Below are 26192 nucleotides of genomic sequence, written 5' to 3' on the forward strand. Positions count from 1 at the left end.
CCCCCGCGCGGCGTCTCCTAGCAACCCCCTCCCCAACACCACTATGCCGCGGGACGTCTCCTAGCAACGCCCGCCGGGGCACCACGGTCCCGCAGGGTGTCCTAACAACGCAACCCCCCCGCCGCCTCGGATCATCCCGCCCACACTGGCGCACCGGGCCTCGCCGGCGCCCACCTGCCCCGCAGGTTGCAGTCGGTGAAGTAGGTGTCGGACAGGAACTTCTCCACTCGCTCCAGCGCCGTGCGCCGGTGCTTCGTGGCGGCGGCCATGATAAAGCGCCGCGGCGGCGCGTGGCGCGCATGCGCCGGAGCGCCGGGGAGTAGCGCATGCGCAGAGCGCGCGGCCGCCTGTGGGAGCCTGCGCGGGAAGCGGGCGCCTCATGGCGGGAGGGGCGGGCGCCTCATGGCGGGGCACAGGGCTGCGGCTCGCAGCCCGCCGCAAAGCACAGCGCGAGCGGGGCAGCCGCCGTCACCTCCCGCTCGGAAGTACCCAGTGACCTCAGCAAGGAAGAAACACGCGGGTTAGCCCTGATATTTTAATGGAAATACTGCACTACAGTCAAGTTTACAACATTGGTATAAGAAATCACATGGATAGTGGGCCGAGGATCACGTTACAGAGTACAAAGAGCAAGTTCAAATAAAAAGGAGAAAAAAAAGAAAAAAAAAAAAAGAAACTGCTTTGCTATTGTACAGGCTGGGAGCAGAGCTTGGAGCTCTGTGTTGGGCATGGGGCAGGGACGTGGGAACAGAAGGATGAGACACCCGCAAAACCACCGATGGACAACACCCTGCGTCACCCACACCTCGCTTGTGTCACCCCGCGCACACCGGGGTGCGTGGGGCCTCGTCGGCAAAGCGGGGTGCGGCGGAGCCCTTTCCAGCAAAGGAGACGGGCGACTTATTGCTGGCAAACTGAGCATTCCCTGCCAGGCTCTTCCCTCGCTCCAGAGATTCCAGCTCATCTCCAGGGCTGGATGTGCCCCCCGCACAGGGCTGCCATCCCTGCGGGTTTGTGCAGGGAAAACTGCCTCCTTTGAGGAGGAGAGACAGTGCAGTGAGAGCTTTCGTGGCTTACGAAGTCTGTGCCGACTTCTTATTTTTTTTTTTTATTTAAAACCAAGATTTCTTCCCTGTGTTTAAATATCTGCCAGCGCTAAAGTTCTATACTTTAAAAAAATATATATCCCGTATGTGGATTTCACTAGTGAAATGCACCAAAACCTACCCGCCTCCTCGCCCTTCTCTTGCACACACACACGCACCACAAACACACACACACAGAGCAGCTCTAGCAAATACTGGTTTGGTACTTAAGATGTTTTCTCCAATACTGAGAGGGAAAAAATACATAAGCACAATCAACCCCAGCTAAGTAGCTCAGCAACACTTCCCAAAAGCGAAGGTCCTTGGAGCTGGAAGACTAGGTGGATAAAAATTACCCACCAGGAAACACAAATAAAAAAAATAAAAATTATATAATATATATTTATATATCTTAACAGACTCCTTATAACTCAGTTGTATCAACCACAAAGCACGCACGCCGCCTCTGCTTTTTCCTCTCAGATTGTAATGTCAATGACAAAAGGGTGCCCCCACTTCCCACCCTCTCCCCCAAAAAATGCATGCTGCACAGTTCCTCTCAGACCAGGACCAGGGCTGCGGGTGAGCAAGCGTCTTCCTCCAGTAAGAACAAAGACATCATTTTTATTTACAAAAAAAGGAGAGAAAAGTTTCCACACAAAAGCACTACAATGGTAACTCCCTTTGGTAAAAAGTGTAATAAATGTCTTCGTAGGTCTGTCTGTAGGTACTAATTCTCAAGCCACCTGGTACTATGGTACACAAGAAGCTAGTACAGTTATGCTAGCACATCAAGCATACTTCCTTTAATTAAAAAAAAAAAAAAACAAACCCAAAACAAACAAACAAAAAAACCCCAAATTGACAATTTGTACAATTTATTTACAAAAAAAAGGAGGGAACATGTTAAAATTGTGGTGTTGTCTGTGGTGTGTGTGTGTGCATGGACATGTGTGTGAAAAGCTGGTGCATGGCACTAGGAGAGACTAGTAAACAAGCAGGTACAAAAAACAGTTCCACTGGCACTAGAAAGGACAGACCAATCTGCACTGGTTAAAGTCCAGCGTGGGAGGGAAGAGAGGGATGCGAGGAACCGGGGCAGCTCTGCGGGGTGGCACCGTGCGGTGGCGGAGGGGACGTCTGTCTGTTGTGACGGGCTCCGCCGCCGGGGTTGGTGACAGGCACCCGAGAGAGCGGGCTGGAAAGGCGCCCGCTGTGCTTGGCTTGCCGCGAGCCTCCGGTCCTGCTCCCTCGCTGCTCGCTGAGCCTCAACACTGCTGGTGTGTGTGAGCTGTGTCCCTCGGGGATCGCTCGCTTCGGAGAAGGGTCCATCACGCTGGGGTGCGTGCTGAAAGCGAGAGGCCGCTGGGCAACCGTCCTAGCACGTGGCGATCCATGTTTCTACGGAGAATCCCGCTGGTGACAGGTTGTACCAGCCACCCACTAGTCAAGTGGCCATGTTACGGAGATACACAGTGAGGGGAGAAAGGCATCTTCCTCATTTCCTTGATGCACACACACATACACACACACGCACACACACACACACATATCCCGGGGTTCTTCCCTCGCCCAGGGCATTTACGGTGTCTTGAATATTGTGCCGTATTTGACGCGGTACTTGTTAATGCTCACAAAGTGCAGGGTCTCTGTGTCACAGGTGGTGGTGCAGGGCACCAAGCCCTCCAAGCCTTCGCCCAGGAGCCACTTGCTCGTCTCGGCGGCCATCTCGCGGGGCACGTGCTCCTTGGTCCACTTGTCCACCCAGGCCTGGAAACGCTGGTGCAGCCGCTTGCTCACTCTTTCGTGGGACTACGGRAACAGGGAGAGGTATTAGAGAAAGGAGGATTCAATCATTGCATTGAAAGCTCRGCATGCAATCCAGTTCCCAAGGCTTGGCAATTTGTAATGGAGACGCTAGCCCTGGCTAGTAGCGGAGGAGAAATCCCGACAGATGGAGAGGACCTGAGCGTGCTCGCCCTGACAGCAAGCCCCCATCTCAGCGTCCTGTTCCCTCTGGGGACAGTGACRCAGGTCCCCAAGGAGAGCAGGCAAACATCCCCTCGCTGTCCCCAAAAGTGGGGGGACAAAAGACCAGCTGGAAGGCTTCGTGCAGCCTTCTCGCATGCTGCACGTGCCACAGATAACCACGGATGGGGACCAGATCTAACCACTGGCTTAATGCAAAGTAAACTCAAGATTACACTTGCTTCTTAAAATTATGATGGTAATTAAACCCCAAGATTAAAATTCATTTATTCATTCTAAGCTCTGTTTTTATTTTTCTCCCAAAAAATGACGACTTCTCACTGGCTGTTACCCATTAAATTCAATCTATTTGTGGTTAAATGCAGCTTCTGTAGCCCTTTCAGGACACTTTACTAATCAAGAAGCTTTGCTGCATTCTTAYTGCTTAAAAGTCCAACAGTTTGACCTATATTGAGATTCTTTGTGAGAGAGAGTAACAAACTGCATCTTGCTTGAGATAAATTGGCACAAATCACAAGAAGTTAATTGGACAGATCACAGTCCTCAATACTGGCAATTCAAAGAGCCTCTATTTAACTAAATATTCAATGAGGGTATAAGAAATTTAACCAAATTTATTATAATTGGATTGAGTAAAACCATTATTTGTGTTTCATTGGCAAGAAACACATGGTAGTGGTCAGCTCCTGGAGAAAAGCAAATAATTCAACAAACTGAAACCAATCTCTGCAGCTATAGGAGGGCCTGTTGTTTGGTTCCAGGTGCTTAAGCCAGTAAYTTTTGCCTGGGACTGGCAGGCTGCGCTTTCGTTTGCTCTCCAAGCAAACGCATTTAACAGCTTGTTTCAAGTAGAGCATAACAGAATTACAGAGAAGTATTTAAAACTTGAAGTTTAAACAACATACAGTTGGATTTTGCTTTTAAAACATACTCTTTTTCYCCATCACACAGAAATATGCCAATGTGATGAAAAAAATAACCAACTGTCAAAGCAATCCGAACACCAAATCAATTTTCCTTGACTGAGTCACTGCAAATTCAGCTTCCCTGGCTGTTTTCACCATGAATAAACTCCCCAAGCTTTATAACTTAAGAACAGCCGGACAGTTCACACTTTCTGCCTTCTCCTGCATCCCTGTTCCCCTCTCTCCCTCCCAGCCTTTCCTCCACACATTCACCTCCTCCTTCCTTTCCTCCCACGGTTACTTTTGGCAAAGAGGACCACAACAGCTGGGACAAAAAGCAAATTTGAGTGAATAAAAGGTGAAGCAGAAGTCAAACTCCAATTTATAGCGGTTCTCACTTGCACTGATGGCTACGCAGGAAACAGGGACCGTTATCTTTCACCCTGGGCTTCCCTGCCCTAGGAAACAATCACTGGGTGCTGCCTTTGTAATTGTGGCCTTGCTGCACCCACCCTTGCCACAAAAGCAGTGTTTCTAGAGCAGCTGCCACGTGTTTGCAGCGCTCCGCCATGCAGGAGCGACCTGAGGACTCCCGCTCTCAGTGACTGGGGACAGGAGATGCTGAGGGAACGGTATCCAGAGTGACTTGCTGCACTAGAAAGCACGYGGTGCTCTACACTGTGAACAATTCCTCCTTCGGGAGAGGAGCGCTGGAAGGACAGACACTCTCACACGGCACCATGAGAACATGCAAAAGACGGGATTTCCCTAGAACAGGGGCCAGTCACCCATGGGAAGTGCCTCTTGGAAGAAAAGCGGGAACTAACAGTTGAAAACACTGTGCTACCACAGCAAAATTCTCGGAAGAAAAGGGAGGAGGGATGAGAGGATGACAAGGGTTAGAAGTACAAAGGATTACACCTTAAGAGCATTCAGAAGGTCTTTAGTGTCTTGGGAGGACAAAACCAGTACACACCATCCTCCTGGCAACATAAAGACCACTAAATGTTATCAATTGGGGTCCCCAAGGACATTTTATCTGACTCTTCCCACCTGATGTTCGGGAGCAAGAGGTCCCAGAAAACACCGGCTGCCCAACCCCGATCCTTTCACTCACTCCTACCTGCTGAGCTCGTAGCAGAGCGGTCCTCCTGTACATGTAATCCTCCGATTTGATCACGTACACCATCTTATAGGAGTTCAGTTTGAATTTACACTCCAGTTTGTCCAAGCTCTCCACGTTCTCCATGGACTTCTTACTGTTTCCCTCCTTCCCTTCCTTCTCCTGCTGTTCCCGACCACGCTGACACTTACGGATCCTTCTCAGATTCCTGTAAACCAGGAGAGAACCCCTCTTGGAATTAGTGCTCTAGTACTAGGCTGGATGTAGCTGGTGGAGCTGTGCTGACCCTTCGCCACCCTGACATACAACTTGGAGCACAACTGCCACTGATTTAAGTCATCCAGGCTCAGACCTCTACGAGTCAATTAACAGGTTAACTATTTCTGAAGTGACAGCTATGTGCAACCAGCTCCCTGCTCAGGAAAAGCCCTGACTTGGCACCTAGAGGGTTACCTGTAAGCCAAGACAGGACTGCCAGAAAAATACGGGGCGGGTCGAAAGCCCTCACCCTCTCTGGCACCTGTGGACCATGCCATCTCTCAGTCACTGGAGAGCAGGAGCCTGGGGTGGACCCACAGGCTGTTAAACAGCAGCACGGTACTTGTGTGTCACACTGCCAGGGTAACGGCTTCGACAGTGGCATCGAAATACAGGAGAGACTCAACACCCAACTCTGTGATAGAGTACAACTGCTCTGCCCTCTTTGGCCAAATACAGTCCTGGCAGGGCTCAGAGCACAGCCTGCCACTCACCTCGGCAGGAAGACTGGTTTCTGGGCCAGGTGCTCCCGGAGCTCAGGAGAGGTAGAATCAGAGTTGACATATCGCTCCACGTAGTCCGACCAGCGCTGCAAGTGAGCACATGACACTCATTAGCTTTCCCCCCCCAAAAAAGCCTATGCTTAAGGAGGCTAAGATAGAATTTATACGATGAATACGAGGTCACCTTTGAAGACTCCATGCATTCTGTTCACCCAAAAGCAAGTACAACGTAGCACTATGTGGTTTGGGGGTCTTTCTAATATAGGAGAAAACAAGAAGGATTTGGCTACTCACATCACTGAGGGCTTTTTGTTGTGCTGCTGAAGTTTCTTTTCCCTTGCGCTAACACTCTGGACCACAACAGCAGTCAACTGGACATCCTTGTCCAGCGCACCCTTTAAAATCACCGTCAGCTCTCTGGACAAGCTGCTCTTACCTCTGCTTCTACCGGGTCATCGGAGTTCTCCTCTTCTGTGTCCAGCAGTTCAATGGTTAACTGAACTTGACCTCTGCTCTGGATGAACATCAGCTATAGAGCAAAAAGCAGAAGGGACTTCATTTAGGAGGTTTCACACAGAAAAAGCCCTCCGCTTCTCCTTGGGGCAAACAGACAATGGAGCAAATTGCACAGTCTTAAGGCAAAAATCTGTGCCTCACACAAAACTGACAGCAAAGAGAAGGGAAAATGATAACCAAATTGCACAGTCTTTCAGAAACAGGCATTTTAAAATGTTCCARGAAGTTTTTTTTCCTTCTTCTTTTTGGAGGAGTAGCGGTCCCTCTTGAGTACCCAATATACGTTTGAGGGCAGGGGAAGAGAAATTATACATAGGCTTTTATCCAAAGTATTTTACTAGCCTAAAAAGGGCCTGACCACTTCCTGCATCTAAGACAGAGGAAGTATGGATTTGATTAGAACAGTACACCAGGTTTATTTAGCAAAGTACATAGTCAACAATGATTTAATGCCCAGCAAGTATTAGTAGATCTTTCCACAGTCTACAAAGGCTGAAATACCAGAGAAATGGTCAAGTTTTATCTGGAAGATTAAAATCAGTGAGGGCAAATCAATCAACATGATACAACTCTAAGACTTTGCAAAGCACATGGGATATTCACTGCTGTTCCAGGATATTTATTTCTCCCTTGCTTCATCTTTCCTCAAAACCTCATTTCTAAGGAGCCCTCAGAGAAACATTAACATCCCTGAGTACAGCTCCACTCTGCCTGTTTGGACTCAAGTACATTCTGCCCCAAATAGTGGTAAGATCAGCAGTATATGGGTTCATTTTATCACTTATATCACTGGAAAGATGCTCTCACATGCCACAAGCTKGGGACCTGCCAACAAAACTCTCCTGTTAACTGTCAGGGCCACAAAAAGTCTCAGAAGTTTCTGACTCTTGGGTGCTTAAAAGAAGCTCCTTTTTACAAGGTTTTCCCCAAACCTCACTGCTTGCTGCTTTTGAATGCCATGGTTTTACCTTGAAACAGTTCTCCTCTGACATGAGCTGCTCAGCTTTGCGCTGGTATGTGCCCTCCAGAAGAGTACGAGAAGACTGGGAAGCAAGAAGGCCTCCAGTTGCTCCGTTGTTATTCTCTGACAGGTAGAGGTCTGTTACCTGCACGCAGATTTCGTCGCTCACTATATGCTGGAGCTGCAAAAAAGAAGAATACAGAGGTGGTGTTTGTGAGCGTGGTGTTTTAACTCGGGGGAAAAGAAAAACCCTTGTGCTTACTGCCTCTTGACTTGCAGTCAGTACTTGTCATTGCTTCAGGCAATTAGGAAACCTCGTTTAGGAGATACGCAAAATCTGGATGACTTGTCAAAACCTTGAGCAAAGCAGCCAGCCGGAACAGTGAGAAGTCTCCAAAAATGTGCTTTTGTAACTGACATAGGCACATCTTGACGTTAAAGAAAACGGTYGCGTCTCTATTTGCCAGTATTTTAGGTCTTGTAAATATAAAACTACAACTAGTAAGAAAGCTGCCATTCTTTATCTCCTGAATTCAAATATACAGTAGCAGAAATAGGCAGCCTCACTTTTCACCCAGAACAAGCCTCAATCACAGGGACTGGAGTCTGCTACACGACCATCTGCACAGATTGGAAAGAAGCAAACACTTAAACATGCATTTAAGCCTTGGGGAAAAAGAAAAAGATAAAAAAGCATAAATTTAAGGCCTTAGTAGCTTCTTCGAGTTGCAGATGATCTCGGTGGATTTTTACACAGCCACATTATCTTTTACATAGCCGCTATCTTTTAGAAGACAGTAGGTGGCAAAATTCAGCAATTCATACAAGGTATATAAGCTGGTGATGTTCTGATCAGCAGAATAAGGCAGCAAGATTTCACAGCACTCTTAGCCAAACCTGTCCACAGTTAAGAGTTTGCTTCTGTTCGTGAGGTGTGSAAGGTTTAAAAACAAATGCTTATTTCATACTAGTTTAAAATCAAGCTCCTTGTCTGTTTCTAATTCATTTTTGCTCTGGATTGAGATAAAGCACATTTGAAAAGCAACTGTCTCCTTCTGAAAGAAGGAATACCTCACATGCAAATCTAATTTCAGCCTCTTGCATCTCTTTTTGTTCTTTATAATGTCTTGGTCATACATTCTTCCCTGTCCAATAAAACGGCTAGAGTTTTATAACCTAAAATAGTTTCTCAACTAACCAGATAAATGACACAAAGCTTTTTAGAAAAGGCATCCACTGCCCTTACAAAACTGGTGGAAATGATTGTTTAAATACCATTTAATTCTTTTTCAAAGTTAAAGCAAGATTAGCTCAGGAAACACTCTGAAGATGAATACTTACATCCTAAAGCGGCTGGAGAACAAAGACAGACCTCTATATGCACAGAGAGGATATTCCCAATAATTTAAATACATCAAACCATATTCTTTATCACCTCTCTTAATATCAGCTCTAGAGCGTGATTTAAAAACACCCATAACTTGCTGAAACCTGTAATTCCACACTCATGCAATATTCCCCCTTAAATTTGTTTTCCTTTCAGGAAAAGCCCATCCTGCTTTCTCCACTCCGGTCCAGCCCCCCTCCAGGCTTTGCTGGCAGTACCTGTCGGACAATGCTCTGGATGAGCTTGTCCATGGTGAAGGCGATGTAGGCGTGGATGGTGAACATTTCGCGCAGGGAGTCCTCGTACTGCGACGAGTCCATGTTCCCATCCAGGAGATTGCGCACCATGTCCAGGAACGCCGGGTAGTAGTCCTCAACATCAATGTCCACTGCGACAAGAGAACAGGAGAGATGAGCACGTATAACCCCCACAAAGGGTCATTCTCGCAGAGCAGCTCCATTTCTACGGGCAAACAGGCCAAGTTTTGGTGCTCAGACTACCCRGTCAAGGAAAAGAGTTACTGGGATGGCCTTAAATTCATCTTTTATAAAGACATTTAAACGTGACCTTTTAAGGCCCCAGGTACTTTTACAATCGCTTGTTTTCTAGCTCTCCCCTCCTYCACAAGCCCTTTATTTCTGAGAAACTTTTAAAAACACTTAGGGAATTGGATAACACGTAAGCAAAAACCAAAAGCTCTTACAAAGGAACCTCCACATATCACTGTTCCACTACAGCTGATGGCTGCTTGTGCCCCACATGACAACACTTCCCCATCTCCTCCCTCAATTTTGTGCTGTACAATGATAACAAAAGCAATAATATTCCACCCGCCTCTGCCAAAARGGGTCACCATTGTAATCCATCTAGAGAAAGCAAGCAGATTTCATCAAAGCACGACGACCGAAAGTAACTATCTTCCCAAACCTCACATCAGAAGTCACTCACTAGGCTCCTTCAGTCGCAGCTGGATGGCGGGGCTGTCACTCTTCTCCCGCTTTATGCCCAGCACTTCCCTTTCCCATTCCCTTTCCCGCGCCTCCTCTTCGATTTGCCGCTCGGCCTGGGTGCAGATCCGCAGAAGCCGCAAGCACAGGATCTGATGCAGCCGCATGAATATGTACCAGTTGTTGTTCACATAGAAGAGGTTGTAAACCTCATCCATTCCCCGCAGCTTCTGGGCCGTTGTGTTGTTGAACATCAGCTTGGTTTTGGGAGGACTGCCTCCAACACCGTTGTGCTTTTTTGCAGCCCCGGTAGCTTCATCCACATCCATTTCTTCTTCCTCCTCTTCTTCCACATCTGAGAGTTCTCCTCGCTGAGCAAACAGCAGGTCGGGAATGAAGTGATACATGATCTGCTTGATTTTGTACTTGTCCTCTTTCTGGATTCCGGTCTGCCGTTTCACATGGTGGATGATGAGGGAGGCAGCATCTTCCAGGATCTGCTTGTCTTCATACGCTAGGGATAGGTGTGGGCCTGTGGGTACTCCAGCATTGTCTTCGGAAGCCTGTTCTTGCCTCTAAGAACAAAAAGCATGGCATGCACATTAGCTCCACAAACACCTCTCTCTGCCCAGGAACCATTTAGAAAGCTACCACAGTGGAGTAGACTAACTCTGTCCTTGCATGTCCTGACACAGGGAGAAACCAAACCTTCCACTGAGATGAGTRCACTCTTCGCAACAGATGCCAAATATTCACAGATGTTTTTCCAGTTTGCATACGCTCATCCCATTTCTGCTCAAGGACCTGTGGTCACCTGCTGCCACGAGGAGAACGAGTCTGTCGAGGGCAGGCTCAGTAATCTACCCTTGCATGGCAGCAGTCACCTTGTGACTAACTGACTCTGCACGCTGGCTGCATTCAGCAAAGGAGCAACAACTGGAAGGGAAGCTACACATGCAGAGTACACAAGCTTGAGGAAAGGAAGCTGTTGATGGTCATCTTACCTCATCATAGATGCTTTCAATCTCATTCAGGAGACTCTTTGACCTTAGGACCTTGGTATCATTCTGCTTGAAGTTGATGCCTTGGTGATCCAAGGATTTCAGGTAATATTTCTCATTCTGCTCTCGCCAGACTTTATTAAATCCCCTCTGGGCTTCTCGCCATTCCTCCTCTTTCATTTTTAACCTTGGATCAAGACAACAAAATAGCGGGATGAGTTAAAAGAGGAGAGAGTCCCATTCTGAGCATTTAAGGAAAATCTAAACCACGGTAAAATTTGAGGTCTGAATCCCTCAAGCAAGGGGCATGAATGAAGGCCCTCTTGTGAAGACAGTCTTTGAGGATGTGCACCCTGCATGTGCTCTGCTGAGTAAAACCCTCTTGACTTCTTTCACATCTCAATAATACAGCCCATCAGCAACTAGACATTGCTCTAGCACCACTGAAGGGAAGCAAGAACCAGGCCTGCAGAGATGGTGAGTAGCTCGAAAATTGTATCTCCTTGTAGTTGGTTTCACATTTACCACCTTCCATCTTCAGGAAACAYTGCCTTGTTCACATGCCCAAAGGGTAAGCAGAAGACATTGCTTTATTATATTTCTATGAAGCCTCTTGCTTAGACATCTCCTCAAGCCTCCTCAAGAGCTAAAGCATTTGCTCCGTCTCCTTGATTAAGTGAGGCTGACGTCAAAAAAACTGATTGGGAATCTGAGTGTACTACACACTTTGCAATTTCAGCCAGTGGTCACTTGGAGCAGTGGGATTTAGGAAAAATAAAATAAAATTCTAATGTACCTAGTAACAATSCTCACAGTAGAGAGATTTTTCTCATCTTATCTATAATCCTGACACCGCCGTGTCCCAAGTTAGAAAAAAAATGGGTTTAAAAAGAGACAATAATAGTTCTATATCCCTCCAGCTGTGCTGGTGACACTTTTGCTTCAAAGGGGCCACAGCCTTTTCCTCAGTGATTATTATGAAATACAGCAACTGATCAGAACATAAGTTGCCCTCTTAAATTTTATCTCCTGGAAGTCACACCCTTTAGGGGCAGAAATTAGGTACTTTTCTGTAAGTCTGGCTTGTGGATTCTGCATTATCCTCTGCAGAGCCCACAGGGCACGGTGCCAGGGCACTACCTTTTCAGCACGATGGGAACGGCCACAGACGGGTTCTTCCGAAGGCCGTCAATGATGTCGGCTGCTTTGTCAGCATATATCCTCTGCAGAGCCTTGCGGTGGATCACCTCCGAAGTGCCACCCAGAGTGTTGTCCAGTCTGAACTTGGCTTGCTCCTCGGCAGACAAGCGCGAGAGCTTCTTTTGGATCGCCTCGAGGACACGGATTGTTGCCAGGTTGGTCTCCAAGACAACATCCAGCTGAAACGAACCGTGCATTAGCCATAGCTGAATAGATAAAACATGATCCTTACAGAGACTAATGCTTAAGTGACAGGAAACAAGAAGCCGTGCATGTTTAACAAGGTGTACTCAAGCAGTCGTTTCCACGTTGGGCTGTTCTAAAATAATCCAATTAGCTATTTCATCTGCTACCTATATAACGCCACACAAGACTTTAAAGGCTACCTGAATGATACCTTTAGCAAATTACAAATTCCGTATGGGAACAGAATACAATTGACAGTTACTCTACAAAATGATGTTACAAATCTGAGCACATTCAGGTAATTGCCAAGCTGACTTCTATTTCAAGTCAAGATGTCAATCATTTAATGTATCATTTTTCAGATCATTACACAGGAATGAATGTTTCCATGCTTTGCAGATAGTAAGGACCAAAAGGAAGAAGCATCGATTATACACTGGCCATTGAACATTTTCATTTGGAGTGATCTGCACAGAAGGGCTCTGCACAAGAGTGAGAGGCAGAGGTGGCAGCGAGACGTGGTTAGTCAGATACTGCTTCTTACATTAAGAGCACACAAGCTCCTATGCAGGAATCAGGTGATGAACAAATAAAAACAGATCCTAGGAAGYACTATTTAAAATAAAGGTGTATCAAGATCATTAACTGCTCATGGGCTTTCCAAGGAAAAGTAACTTACCTCAAAACGCTCATCCTCACACCTGTAGATGTGCTCTTCATACTGGGTCTTYTTGGAGCTAACAAACGTGGAGTCTTCAGACCAGGAAGGAAAGGAGACCCAGGTATCGTTCAAAACCTGAGAGTAAGACAGGGAAAGAAAACCACCACAGTGAGTGTCCTGAGAGAGCCAGCACTGTGAGACTGAGCCGGGCTGGAGAGGGGAGTCTAATTCCTCAGTCTTAAAAAACTGTCCCCCACATCCTAAGCGAAGATGCTGCCCAGTGTTCCCAGGGCAGGCCCAAMAGGCATGATGGAAACACTGGGAGAAGCTGAAAAATTCCTTAGTTAGAGCCACGAGAGAAATGATGCTGAGCACCTGTGGTTTGCACCACCTCCAAAGCAGGAGCAGGGCATTCCCCAAGCCTCCAAGAAGAAAAAGAAATCTGGATTTTGGCAGGCAGGCTTGAACACCAGGGTCAATTTTCATAAACCTGAAGCTTAAATAACYGAGTAATTAGATTCTCACAAGAAAAATTTAGAACTGCATCATATAAGCCACTTTTGAGAGATATGTTAGGACTTGACCAAGACGTTTCCCTGTAGGGAGCCGATTTTCCCAAGCAACACACCATTTCTCAAGGCAAAAGTCATCTTAGCATTTAGACCGAAGGAGAGAAGAATGGGAAGGGGAATACATGGCAGAATTTATCCACAGAAAACATCATTTTTAAGGATGGATTAGAAACAACCCTGACAGTGGACAAAGTGGGAATTTAGTTAAAAAGGCAGCAGTAATCCTTAACTCTATAGTCCCTTATTACAGATTCCTGAGATCGTGTTAAGACCATAGAGAAAACTAGTTCTATCGTTTCCTAGCTTGGGAGKTTTTACAATTGCACACTTAATGCTTTCTTACACACATTGTACATACTGTGGAAAATAGCTTAGTTATCTAACGACCCTTCATTTTATTTTGGCCTCACGGCTACTTGGCCTTTTTCCATTTGCTCCTCAAAGCACCGTACAACTCCTCACATTCACCAGCGGAGGAGAGACCATCCATCTAAGCCACGCGTACCAAATCCTTCCCCACCTCCCAACCAGCTTCCTCTCCGGCCTATTGTTGGGCTGAAGCTTCACTCTGTAGAAGAGCTTCTGGCTACAACCCCCACATTTCCAGGAACGTGGAGGACTTACTTGCCATCAGGAACACGGATGCCCCCAGAAATCTTTTCAGCATAGCTCAGGGACACAAATAAATCCTCCTCCTCTTATCAGTGCTCCATTCCCACTAAGATTGGAATCAGCCTTCCTTTGTCACGCAATTCCTGTGTCTTACCTCTTTGCACAGTGGAGTCCGCCCCGTGCACTTGGGTTGCTGGTAGCTCTTGGGCAAGGCTCGGTAGCTGGAGCCCAGTCTTTTACAGGAGGCATAGTCTATCTCCATGGCAATCCCCTCAGTAGCCCGTTCCTTTGGATACGTCTCCATGTGAACAGACTCTTTATACCCCAGAAAGTTTTTAAACCAAGTGAACAACTCTGGGAATTTCCTAAAAATAAAATGAATGATGTGAAAAGCTAGCTAAGAAGAAATCAAATAGAGCTCAGTGGTGATAGGGAGGCTGGAACCGAAAAGACTTTGCTACAGAAAGACTGTGTCCACGATGGCCACGCTACTTTTGCRAGCCAGATCCCTAGTTGTTTGCCAATACATTGTCAACCTTAAAACAGGTCTTTTCAAGTTACAAATCAGTAAGAAATAATTAAGAAGTGATTCTCTAACTGTCCCACAAAATGTTTCTATGCTGAGGAGCTTCAGGCAGCACAGACCAAAAGTATGCAAATTAAGAAGAGGCCTTTTATATAGTTAGTGTTTAAAGAAGGCCAAAGATAAAGTCTACTTGTAGATAAGAGTTTTCTGAATAACTTATTAGTCTAAAATACTGCATCTGTTCAACTCCTTTTTCCTCATACTGTTGCAGCTTGGCCCAAGATACTGAATCTGTTACTCACACTAAGTGAATCACCACTTTTTCATTATATGACAAAAGATAAATCCAATCCACAGAATAAGACAGAGAATTATAATATACCTTTCTCACTCAGGTATTCATTCTTATCACTAGGAGTACAGAAGATGGATGGGAGAAATGCATAGTTTTCTCGTTGAATACTTCACCTTTTCTACCTAAAAGTAGTATCCTAATGGTACCTGACTTGTCCAATTCCAGTGAAGYTAAATAAAATGAAAGCTCCTTGGGGCAGTTTTTTTTTTTGCACAGTAGCCTATATAAAGAGCCAGGAACCCAATTTATGCTGCTATTGTCTTCTTCAACTGCTCTGGGAGCTCAGTTCAGAGGAAGGAGGAATATTAATCTTGCAGTCCAAAGCTGACGACGTCTGTTAATAGACAGCTGTTCTGTACCCCACTAGCAGTTATGGAATTGGAATTTCTGTTTAAACTACAACATTCCGTATCATTTTGGCTTCTGGACAGAATTTCAGTTGCTTTCTGCCTTCTTATTTTATTTTTTTTTAGTAGGTTTGTACCAGCTCTCTTTTTTTAGGGGTCATTTCCCACATTACTTCACAGTCAATCTCTTCCCAAGTGAAATAATCTCTGATTCCAGCACAAGAGGCTGCAAAAACATGCATCTAAATAGTTCTGTTTGCTCTTCTGAAAAGGAAAATAACAAAGTAAGCAGCACCAGCACTGCTCCTGAATGCTGCCTGCCTGCCAAGACATTGCTAGGAATCTCAAAAAAACTCTTTTACGTTCTCTTACACGAGGATCAGAGAAGTGTAGTATACAAGAACATTAAAAGGGAAGAAAAACTAGAGCAGGACGCTTATTCTTTTGCTTCAGTAAAAATCTAAAGGTCTATTACTTGCACTGTATTGACCACTACCAGGCTCCCAAGAGGAATATCCCCCTTTCCCATCTCAACAGGCCTCTTGGCAGCACTTGGCACCTGACAAGGTACAGTCGTAGCACCCGCTCAGGTGGCACCATAGGAAACAGGAGACCTCAGAGAACGCACTGCCATAAAAGCATCCCTTTGTGGAGAGACAATTGTGGCAGTGACAGGTTATACAGATGAAAATTGGCCCAACAGCAGTGGAGAAAATGGGCAGCTGATGAAGGGTTCCAGTCCAGATTTATTCTGTGGCCCGGACAGTCAAGAAACCACTGCCTGGGTCGTGCAGCTGTGTTCCTTCTCAGTGACACACACAAGGTGTGTTCATCTGAGTGACCAATAACATTAGCATTTCTCTCCTGGCTTTGAAATAGGAGCAGACCCATTAAACTTCTCACCTCCTAGCGCTGACCATGTAAAGAAATGATCTTGTCCAGGCTCCACTTACCCCAGGAATGGAGAAACGAGCTGCACAAGCTCAGCCCGGGAGATCACCTCCTGGTTGAAAATAACCAGGCAGCGAAGGAAGTTCTCGTACGCCTCTGTGCTACGCAGAGCTTTGCGGACCTTGCAAAAAAGAGAGCAAGAAGTCTTTCAGGCCAGAGCAATGGTATTTTACACATTTCTCCTGACCACCACCAACTGAGGATGAAAGGCTAAATGAAGTGAACAAAAATTAACTTGGCAAGTCTGTAGTTCCAGAAGAATAGCTATTTAAAAAATATCTTCTTGCTGGTTGTACATCGTTATGTATATAATCAACATCAGCTCTCTGCACTCAGGTGCCCTATTTTGAATGGAGAAGCAGCAAGTGGAGAACGAAGAAACCTTCATTCAAGAAACCTCTAACCACTGGATTATGAAATGCTGCAATTGAGGAGGATGCAGCTATAAAAGCAGCACCAGAAACCCACCCAGTTGCCTCTAAATCCTGWAGAGCTTAGAGAAACAAGCAGGGAGCAGGGGGAAAGAGATCTGGACCCTAACTAATACCATTCCCATCTCTGCAAGCCTTCACCTGGCTCCAAAGCTCAGGTTATCACAGACAAACCAGGTTCTGCAATCCCTAATTTCCCACCATGAAAAAATTGAAAGATTAATTCCAACATCATTGCTTTTCCCATGAGAACAGTTAGCATCTATGCATCAACTGGGATCTTTCATCATTAAGATATTTATCATTACAATTACAATTCTTCAGCGGGGAGTTTTACATTTACTTATGTTAACACCTACACATTCTCCAAGTGACAGACTGGTTCCCAGTTGCTATTAGCTGATCCACGGAGTGCAAAATACACCACAGCATTAGGGAACAAACAAACTTTCACTGACACATGAGTATTACTTTAAAAGCATGTTTGCTCTCTCTATAGGCTCCCCTCTGAACTGTAAAGAAATGTATGGACATCTTGGGGAAGAGGCTAAGGTACCTCCTGGAAACATCATATGGCCTTTATCTACATGGTAAATATCTACATGGAAAACCAGAAACAGGTCATGACCATGCAAATAATTAGTTTTCACTTTCAGGGGAGGAGAAGGAAAAAAAAAAAGGGRAAAAAARGCAAATGTTGAYATGAGTCATTATAAGCTGAGCTCCCACACTGCAGGCATCTGGCTGTGGAGGGGTACAGTGCCAGCAGAGCAGGAAAGCCTCAGCACGTCATCTGCTGTTTGGGGATTTCACGGGACGAAAAAAGATTGTAGCATGATTTACAAAAACCAATTCCACTCCTGCAAGTTTCCAGGAAATTCAGCAGCCATAATCTTCTGATGTGCTTCATGCCAAGCCATCCTCACAAAGGCTGGCAGCAGCAGAAAAAAGGCAATGAAAATCATTTAGGGAAAATATCCACATATATCTGAGTAAAAAGAGATGGTAAATCTTTTAGAAAACTCCTGGGATCCGACTTAAAGGTCATCCGATATATCCAGGTTCAACTTGACAAATGTTATCAGTGCAGCCTATACACCACAAACTTCACCGTGATAAAAATCAGGGTACCTACATGCTACAAACATAAATCAATGATACGAGATTGCTTTCTCTGAATTAAACTTCTCACCTTCTCGAAGAAGAGAGATTCTGTCCCCACACCATGCTTGCTGGCTTCTGCCAAAGACTGGTCTTTTAAACCAAGAAGCTTAGGTTTCTTCTGTTATTCATATACATAGATTTTAAGGAAGAAAAAAAAAAAAAAGGCTGTTGAGGTTGAGCAGGTTGCTGTGTTTTGTAGATCTATCAGATAAGGGCTTCATCTTCCCTACCATACTATATGTTTTCTAATAAAAGAAAGGTGGCTTTCTGGAAGGAATTTTACATAAAACTGTGTATTCAAATTAAGCTATTTATCCTTAATCTGTGGCATACAACTTCAAATATTTCTAATACAAGTTCATATCCTTTTCTCTACCTGGTTGGGTGAAACAGTCACTGGTTATAATATATACCCCCCCCATTTTTTTTAATCTAATACACAAAATTAAACATGCACATACAAAAGCTTTTAACCAGCACCCACACAATTCTTCAAGTCTTATACCTCCCTAAAAACTAGTTTCTTTCTTCCTGTACTCTACTGCAAGATCTTTTCTTCTCCCCATACCAGCCCAGTGCATCTTAACCAAAGCTGAAAGCTTCCTCCAAAACGTGTTTTATTCTGTTATACTTCATTKGAGGAGGAGCAGAAAGGCTAAAAGGGCAAGTATACCAGTGAAATTAAAAGACATAACTACGTGTGGCAATGAATTTAGGAACAGTCACCTGAAAAGATTTCTTTTAAAGGCAAGCTTCGGCTTTAAGGCCATCTATACTCTAAAAATCACGCAAGTTTGTAAAACATACCCTGCTTTGCCATTATCTTCTTGGAAAAAAATATGACTGTTGAATGAAGAGCACGTGTCTTTACCTTCACTGGAGGGGTTGCTCCAGTTCCCGAGTGCCGCCGTATCTGACAGCCGTTCTGGTTGGGTCTCTGCTGCTTGTTGTTGAGCTGTGGCTTCTTCACTGTGCCACCATGGTCATTTCTTACAGATTCCACTTTCTCTGCAGTTGTTTTACTTAACAGCTTATTTAGAGACAAATCCACAAGACTATTAGAGCTGAGCTCCATATATGCAGGCAAAAAAAACCCGTGGCTGATCCTCCTAGCTCTAGGTGACTGACATATTTCACCGCAATCCCCGCAACTCAGGACAACTCTTCTAGGCAAAGGGATCATGCTTAGAAGACAAGCTATAGTAGGTCTCTCCCCGTGGTGCCATTCCCATACTCAAAAATACCCAAGAAGCAAACAAACCACACAGCCCATTTTTCCAAACTCTGGCTACACAGAGTCTCACATTAAGTATTTTAGCCCCAGTGTATCTACAAGGCGACTCACCACAGAGCTGTTGGCATCAGGCAGGAACTGCCCGAACTCCGAGAGCAGATCCTCCTGGTTTTTGAAGAGACGTGCCACCTGCGCGTACACCTCCTGCTCCGTCAGGGCTGGCGTGTAGTTGCCGCCCGCCTCCTTGGCATTTCGCTGCTCCTTCTGACAAGGGAAAGGAAGGAGGTTTCAGAAAAGGGTGGCTGAATTATTATGTGTAAAAGAAAAGATCAGTGAACGAAACAAAGGCGTTGGCATCTTTGGTAAARATCATACTAAATGCCCAGCTGGCCTATAAATGTTACAACACTAAATGAGCAAGTGTGTTCTTTACTTTGTATGTTAACATGATAGCTGTGCTGTCTCTTCATGACCCATGCTCACAAACGGCCAAATGGGATGTCAGAAAATGCATCCTCTCTGTTATTTCAGACACTTGCAAATAAAGACGACTGATGTAAATCTATTATTTCATGTGACTACGTGCTATTGCAATATGCAGGAGTCATCTGAACTCAGGTTAGCTTGCTGGCCACAGGCGATCCAGTGCAAGACCGGAATGAAACCCTGGGACAGGTGGCATGGCACAAGAAGAAAAATAAGTCTACATACACTCAAAATTTTGTTAAAACTAACTTGATACGTATGGAGGATCTCCAGGAAGGCCTTGTAGATGTCTGGCTGTCCCTGGAATCGATTCTTGATCTTGTTGACATAGTTGATGGCATGATTAAACTCCACAGGCTGATTGTTCTGCAGGGACGGCGTTGTTCCCAGTGGGATTGTCACGGGTGTGTGAGGTTGGACTGGTGGAGAGCGTGGCGAAGCGTACGGCGGAATTGGGGGTGTTTGCTGACTGGCGGGAGTATGTGCCTGCATTTGAGATGGCTAAGGAGAGAAGAAGCCGTTTCAGAAATTAGTAGATCCCTTGACATTGGGAATAAAGGCATTTTTTGTTCTACGTATGTATCATTCAGAGGAAAAACAACACGGCATGTAACTATTACTGATGCCAACRGGGAAACAAGATGGATTCAGTAGAGGTAACTTCGAGTTAGAATATTAGAAAGGAGATAGAAGCTGGATGAAATCCCTTGCAACCACATTCAGTCAAACAGTCCCTATCCCGATGCCTTTTGCTGCACTTCCTTAAAAGATTTTTTTTCTCTTAAGCCAATACTAAATAATCATTTCCTTTGCAGGTCTAGGTAAGTTTAAATGACTCTGTCCCCAGTAAACCAAACCTTTCCTAATGGCTGTCTCATCAGAAACTGTTGGAAATCAGAAAGAAGAAGCCCTGTTTCACAACCAAAATTGAATTTTAAAAGTTAACAGAAGGATAAATACAGCTAGTCAAAGTAGAAGAAAATTATTAGCCAATGCCAAAAAATAAAAATCAACATCCAGAGGGCCAACATAGACTACACTTCACCAGAAAAAAACCATCATGTCTCTTCAAGATCTTATTAACAATTGTTCTTCCTTGCTACATGCTTTTACATGATATATTATCATGCTTCATGATATATAAGTAAAAATACATAGTACCTCACAGAACAGAGGTGAATTGCACGGGCATGGCTTGCTCCAACACTGCAAGCCATTTTGCCCCAGTGAAGAAGTCAGGGATGTGGACAACAGGAAAATGGCAAGAGAAATGCACCATTTTTTTCCATATTCAGGCAAAGAGCGCTGGGCAAAGAACGTCTGTATTATGCAGAGTTTTCACTACTGACAATTCAGGTAACTGTGTTATGGTTGCCAGATACTTCCCATCACCAGACCCTGCTGTTTTGTTTACCTACAATTCCACCCGTTAAGGAAATCTCACCTCAACATCCACTATCTCCCTCAGGTTCATTTTTAAGTTTCAGCAAAAATAATGCATTTTTTTTTCCAAGAGACAACACAGATAAAACCATTTACCACCCGGTGATGCGAAAAAAAGAAAATCTACCTCTTCACTAACAGCATGTATTGCTGGTACTCTTTGGTGAAAGACCTTGAAATCTGGCACTGGTAAACTAATTTGGGAATGTCTTAGATTTTAAATTTTTGCTTTGCAATTCTTGTCTGCTCACATTTAGAAAGGTCAAACTAAAATGCAGTCAAGTCCAAACAACTTTCTTCTAGAGATTAGTTGATTGCCACGCTGTAAATCCTGCTACCTGCTAGCTGCATATTCCTCTTTTTCTCTTTCAAGCCAACTGATAGCTAAYTGCACAGTTTAGAAATGAATCCTTGAAACTTTGAGGACTCTTCCCCTCCAGGAGTCTTGTAAATTCATCCACACTCTGACGGCGAAATCCATGTTGTATCAGCTAGACTAAGTTCCATAAATACCTCTCAGATTATCCCATTCTGTTTTCAATCAAATAAAACATCTGTTGGACAGCAGTGCTGGATTATATCTAAAACTCCCTTTGTTATGGAAAGGTCTCAGTTTCAGACACACCAACTGTGAGATCTAAAGGGAACATCCTGGTCATCTTGTCTGAACCCTGCACTTTATTTAGAATTTGCCAACAACTGCTACACCCATCCAACTTGTGGCTGAACTAAACTACTTCTTTACAGCAGGCATCTAACCCACAAACAGTACTTCAAGCAATGCAGACTCCACCACATCACTAAGCAAGCTCTTCTAGAAGCTTAATTACCCTAAACATTGGAAACTGCACACAAACTTTCACACCAAGAGCCACATCTTTACCACAGCCTCTGTTTGATGAAAAGCTTCTTGGAACTGAAGGCATTCTGAGCAAATATACACAAAAACAGGGGGCAGTTCAGCACTTAAGCCAGTACTTTAATTAGGAAGCCCTTGCTGCAAAGTCAAACGCATTTCTAAAAAGGGCCCTTTCCCTGCTGCTGCTGGATCTGTCCCTGAATAYTGCATGTACATTTTATTAGGTGCTCTAAGCAACTTTCAGTTTTCAGCTGAAAGTAAAAGCCTTTTTTGAGGTTTAAGGCTGTGTATTTTTATTCCTGTCAGATCAACTAGTAAGCACTCTAAAAAAGGTTTTAAACACAGAAACTAATCCAGGAATAGAGGGACTGCACAAGCACAAAGTGCAAACCAAGGTTCCCAAAGACTGTTAAAAAGAAATGCATAAAATTTCCTTTATCATTCTTTCCCTCAGCTCCAGTTTCAGCTGGGGCAGTGAGTTTCCACATTTGAACGCGTCACTCAGAATCTCTCACCTTACTGATTTTGGCCGGTGGTGGCTGCGGTGCTGGCTGTGCTGGTGTCGGGGCTGACTGCGCTGAAGGCTGTGACTGATGTTGGGGCTGAGGCTGGGGCTGGGGCTGCAAGCCATGGGTGGGGATCTGGTGAACCTGCCCTGGTGTTGTCACGTTCACCATATCATTCGTCTGCACCTCAATTTTGTAGCCAGGTGGCAAGAAAGTGTTGAAACCCATGATTAAATCAGGGTGACCCTTGAAGAGCTGAGACACGCGACTGATCACTCCTGGAGTGTCAATACTGAAAAAGGAATAAGATCAAAATGTCACAATCCTCCAAGACACTTTCAGTGGTACACCACATTCTCCACATAGGATTTTTTCAATAGAATTTCCACCTTACCATCTCTAACCTAGGATGAACCTATGGATAAACTGATCCCTGTAAATATATTACCAAAGAATGACAACAGAATCATTKTATTAATCCAAACAGCATTTTCCATCTATGAGATCTAGTCACACGTCTGACTTACYAGTGGGCAGACAACCAGACAGCCAAATGAATCAGCTATCAAGGCTGAACTTGTGAACTCCCCCTCTAAGCAGAGATTTAGTATAAACAAAGGGATAAATTTAACTTTCAGAAGAGAAAGTGCATGACTGCTTTCCTACCCTATTACTGGAGGTGTGTTACTCTGCAAATGAAAGGACAGATTTCAGCTCCTGTTCTGTGCCCACACACACATGCACATTCTTTCTAACCTGGAAGGAAGCAGCAGAGTGCAATTTCCTACCTTTGAGATTTAAATTCCTTCATAATATCCAAAAAATCATTGTAGACCTGTGGTTGACTACCAAACTGCAGCTTCACCTGGTCAAGATAGGACAGTGCATCCTCCACCTGAAGACAGAACGGACAAGTTGTATCCACAGAGATTTTATTTCACCTCCATCACTCTACAAATGACAAAGTGTTTGAAAACACAGCTGCTAACCCTCAGCCAGGGCAGGGAGTTAAGGAGCACAGCATCACGAGCCTATGCCTAGCACCATTTCACCATTTGAATAACAGATGTTACAAGATAAAAATCTATTAAAAAAAAACCCAAACACACAAATCAGCAGATTTAGTGAGAAAAAAATACATACTCCAAATTTACCGTCAAACCACACTGCACTCACTGATAGGATAAACAGAAGTAGACTGAGTATTTTTTCTGCATTCATATGTGGAAATTATTATGGAAGTGTAAGAATAAACAGCAAGTGGAAATGACATATCCAGTGTAGAAGACGCCTGCCAGGTACACATTTGCGCTTTCTCTAAAAGCCAGACAGTTCACTTCAACATAGAAGGATTTTGAAAATGGCAACTGTGGGTGGTAAATTGTTTTACACCTCAAACAGCAAGAAGTTTATGAACTGCTCGTGTACCAACATCCAATTTGCAGAGATGCTGAAAGAAAGGACAGCCACGGCATAAAGTGTGAGCTCCAGGTACCGATCATTTCCAACGGCCAGGCCACGTGCTAATAAGCTGCAAGAGCTGCTCACAGGCCTTTTCTTTTCTCACCCACCAGCCTGGACACGTAGGAGACCTTGCAGGCCATAGGAGCTGTCTCCAGCAACATCTGAACTGTCTCTCTGAATTTGATGCTGCTCTGTTGTATTAAATATACTGAAATTAAACTCAGCCAAGTAGCAAAAAGACGTACAGCCCTCATCTTGCATCAGAGAGGGCAGTGGAAGATTTGTCATGGGATTTCATAGGGAGAAAAACCCCAGGTGACRAAACTATTCTCTGGGCTCTAGCAATAAAGTCCTTTCTTAATGAAAAAAACAAAACAAAACAAAAAAAGTGTCTTTCAGCTAACAAAGCAGAGGCAAAAACCGGAAGAGACTGTGCCATATAGGCAAGAGTGGAAGAAAGAGACATAAGTGCATATATATACTCTCTCACTTGAGCTGATCTAAATCTATTTAATGGGTTATTTTTGGTGGACTTTTCTCTTTTTAAAGGATTTTATGGCATGTATTCCAAAAATAGTGCCTTCCTTACTCCCAGATTACTCCCACACACCCCCCCCCACACACATAAACCACGTGTTCAGAAAAGCACCAAACATTATTGTAAATTAATCTATTCAACATGAAGACTCTGATCGATACCTCTTCCTTTTCCTTCCCACCCCAACCCTTGGCTAATAATCTTTGGTTTTATTAARGTATTTGAAACAACACAGTTTGGGCAGAAGCAAGAGTTCCTTTCTACAGTCAGTAGTCTCCCAAGAAGGAGAAGCTCCTAAGCCTCGTCAGAAAGCTTTTAACTGGCTTTGCAAGGAGACTTCCCTTACGTACTTAGCAGAGCAAGGCCCCTCAGCTGCCTCCAGGATTCAGAACAGCAGCTGAAATGAACTATTTCCAACAAACTATTTCCAGTGGCCATTCCTCCAGGCCACTACAACCTGCACCTCAAGTTTCCTGGGTTTCAGAAATGACAATTTTCTGCTGTGCACGTAAGACTTGGGACAATGTTTTCTACGCCTGCTGCTAGGCATTCTACAACACTCAGCCCCTCTTCCTCCCATTCACCCAGTTTTGATACGCTTTCATTTCAACCCCCYGTTCACCAAAACGGCAGCTCCCAGCTGAGCTCTCCTGTCCCCCCCCTGCTGCTCATTTGCCCCTGTGGCGATGCTGGATGTTACCTTAAGCCTCTGGAACTGCTGCTGGCCCTGCACGGGCACGGCCGGCGGGGCTGGGTGCGCGTGACTCTGCACCACTTGGCTGCCGTGCGGCTGCACCGGCGTGGCGTGGTGGTGGCCGCCGTGCACGGCCGCGATGGCAGGTCCATGGCTGCCCGAGCTCTGCGGCACGGCCGACACCTGGCAAAGAGCACACAGCGTGAGCACGGCGGTTTCCGAGTCCCACGGAGTTCAACGTTCTCTCTTTTCTCTGAGGAACACGCGCTTAGCGTCGCAAGCAGCATTTTCAATGAATGGATCTTTAACTACTCATCATTTTATTCACGTGTCCTTTAGATATTTTCAGTARTTTTTTTTAGTCATTTTTAGTTTTTAAAATCCTCATTAAGATGACTTATTTGCTGCTCCATTTGAGGTCTATGTAGCAAGGACTGCCTACAGTAAATAGATGAGGACCCTTTCCCCAGTCCCTACAGGTGCCTGTCTGCCAGCTCTTTAGCTTTGTGTCTGCTGCTACGAGCGTGAATATCCATTCTGCAGTGCTAAGGGAGAGATTGTGTTTACAGCCAGGCACAAGACAATTGCTACCAGCAATAAAAACACAGCATAATATATGCCAAAGATACATCAAAAACAAGCAACAAGAACAGTMTTTCTCTAGACTTTCCCTCAGAGATATCTTAAATGCATTTCTTAAAGCACATTTTTTATTCTTCAAGCTAAGGAAGTAAGTCAATGGGGTAATGTTTTCTGAAACTTTCCAATTTTCCTCAAAGTCTCCAAGCCAGATGCTGATCCAGCCCAGCCTGTTAAGCTTCAGGTCATCCCAGATGCCATAAATTTGTGGCAGAACAACCACAGGAACAAACTTCTTCCCAGTGAAAAMGGAAGAAATGTCCCTGGACACACTTACCAAAGGATTCAGAGATCAAGGTCTTGCAGAACCATTACAGCCCTCGCTCACATATATACCGCCCGCATTTGATATTTAGAAACACCAGAATGGTCAAGTTGACGGACTTTCACTGTGCCATGACCACAAGAGCTCTGTGGAAGCGACAAACGCACCTGGTAGCTAGGAGTTACCGAGTACTGGATCCCAGTGGCAGACTGCATGGTCTCCGAAACAGCCTCATATACGGGTGGTGCTGGGGCGAGCACGCGGTGCTGGTGCTGGAAAGCCTCTGTGCTGCTCGTGATACGTCTCTGCTGCGACGCATACACAGGTGACTCCTGCTCATCCAATCGCCGCTTCATTCTGCGCTCATGCTCGGGAACCACCACA

The 26192-nt window shown here is 45.0% G+C and overlaps 2 protein-coding genes across 3 annotated transcripts in view; both read right to left on the reverse strand.

Annotated features, from left to right (window-relative positions):
• The window catches only part of MAN2C1 (mannosidase alpha class 2C member 1), an 11842-nt gene extending 11573 nt beyond the window's left edge, over positions 1-269 (reverse strand). For both annotated transcript variants that reach the window (XM_026052896.1, XM_026052902.1), the window contains exon 1: positions 175-269. In XM_026052896.1, the coding sequence (XP_025908681.1) occupies positions 175-269 (95 nt within the window). The remainder of the gene's footprint in view (positions 1-174) is intronic.
• Positions 270-2029: 1760 nt separating this feature from the next.
• On the reverse strand, positions 2030-26192 carry SIN3A (SIN3 transcription regulator family member A). The gene is made up of 20 exons (XM_026052697.1): positions 25976-26192; positions 24911-25087; positions 22997-23103; positions 22218-22500; positions 19650-19901; positions 19026-19178; positions 18552-18710; positions 17709-17798; positions 16088-16206; positions 14061-14271; positions 12741-12857; positions 11816-12054; positions 10679-10862; positions 9676-10249; positions 8946-9115; positions 7348-7521; positions 6300-6392; positions 5855-5949; positions 5103-5310; positions 2030-2897 (listed from the first exon to the last, which is right to left on the reverse strand). The coding sequence occupies exons 1-20, from the start codon at positions 26162-26164 to the stop codon at positions 2667-2669; spliced, it is 3825 nt and encodes a 1274-aa protein (XP_025908482.1). The 5' UTR covers positions 26165-26192; the 3' UTR covers positions 2030-2666.

The sequence above is a fragment of the Nothoprocta perdicaria genome, unplaced genomic scaffold (assembly GCF_003342845.1).
Source record: "Nothoprocta perdicaria isolate Ctin4 unplaced genomic scaffold, notPer1 scaffold_113, whole genome shotgun sequence".
NCBI lineage: Eukaryota > Metazoa > Chordata > Aves > Tinamiformes > Tinamidae > Nothoprocta > Nothoprocta perdicaria.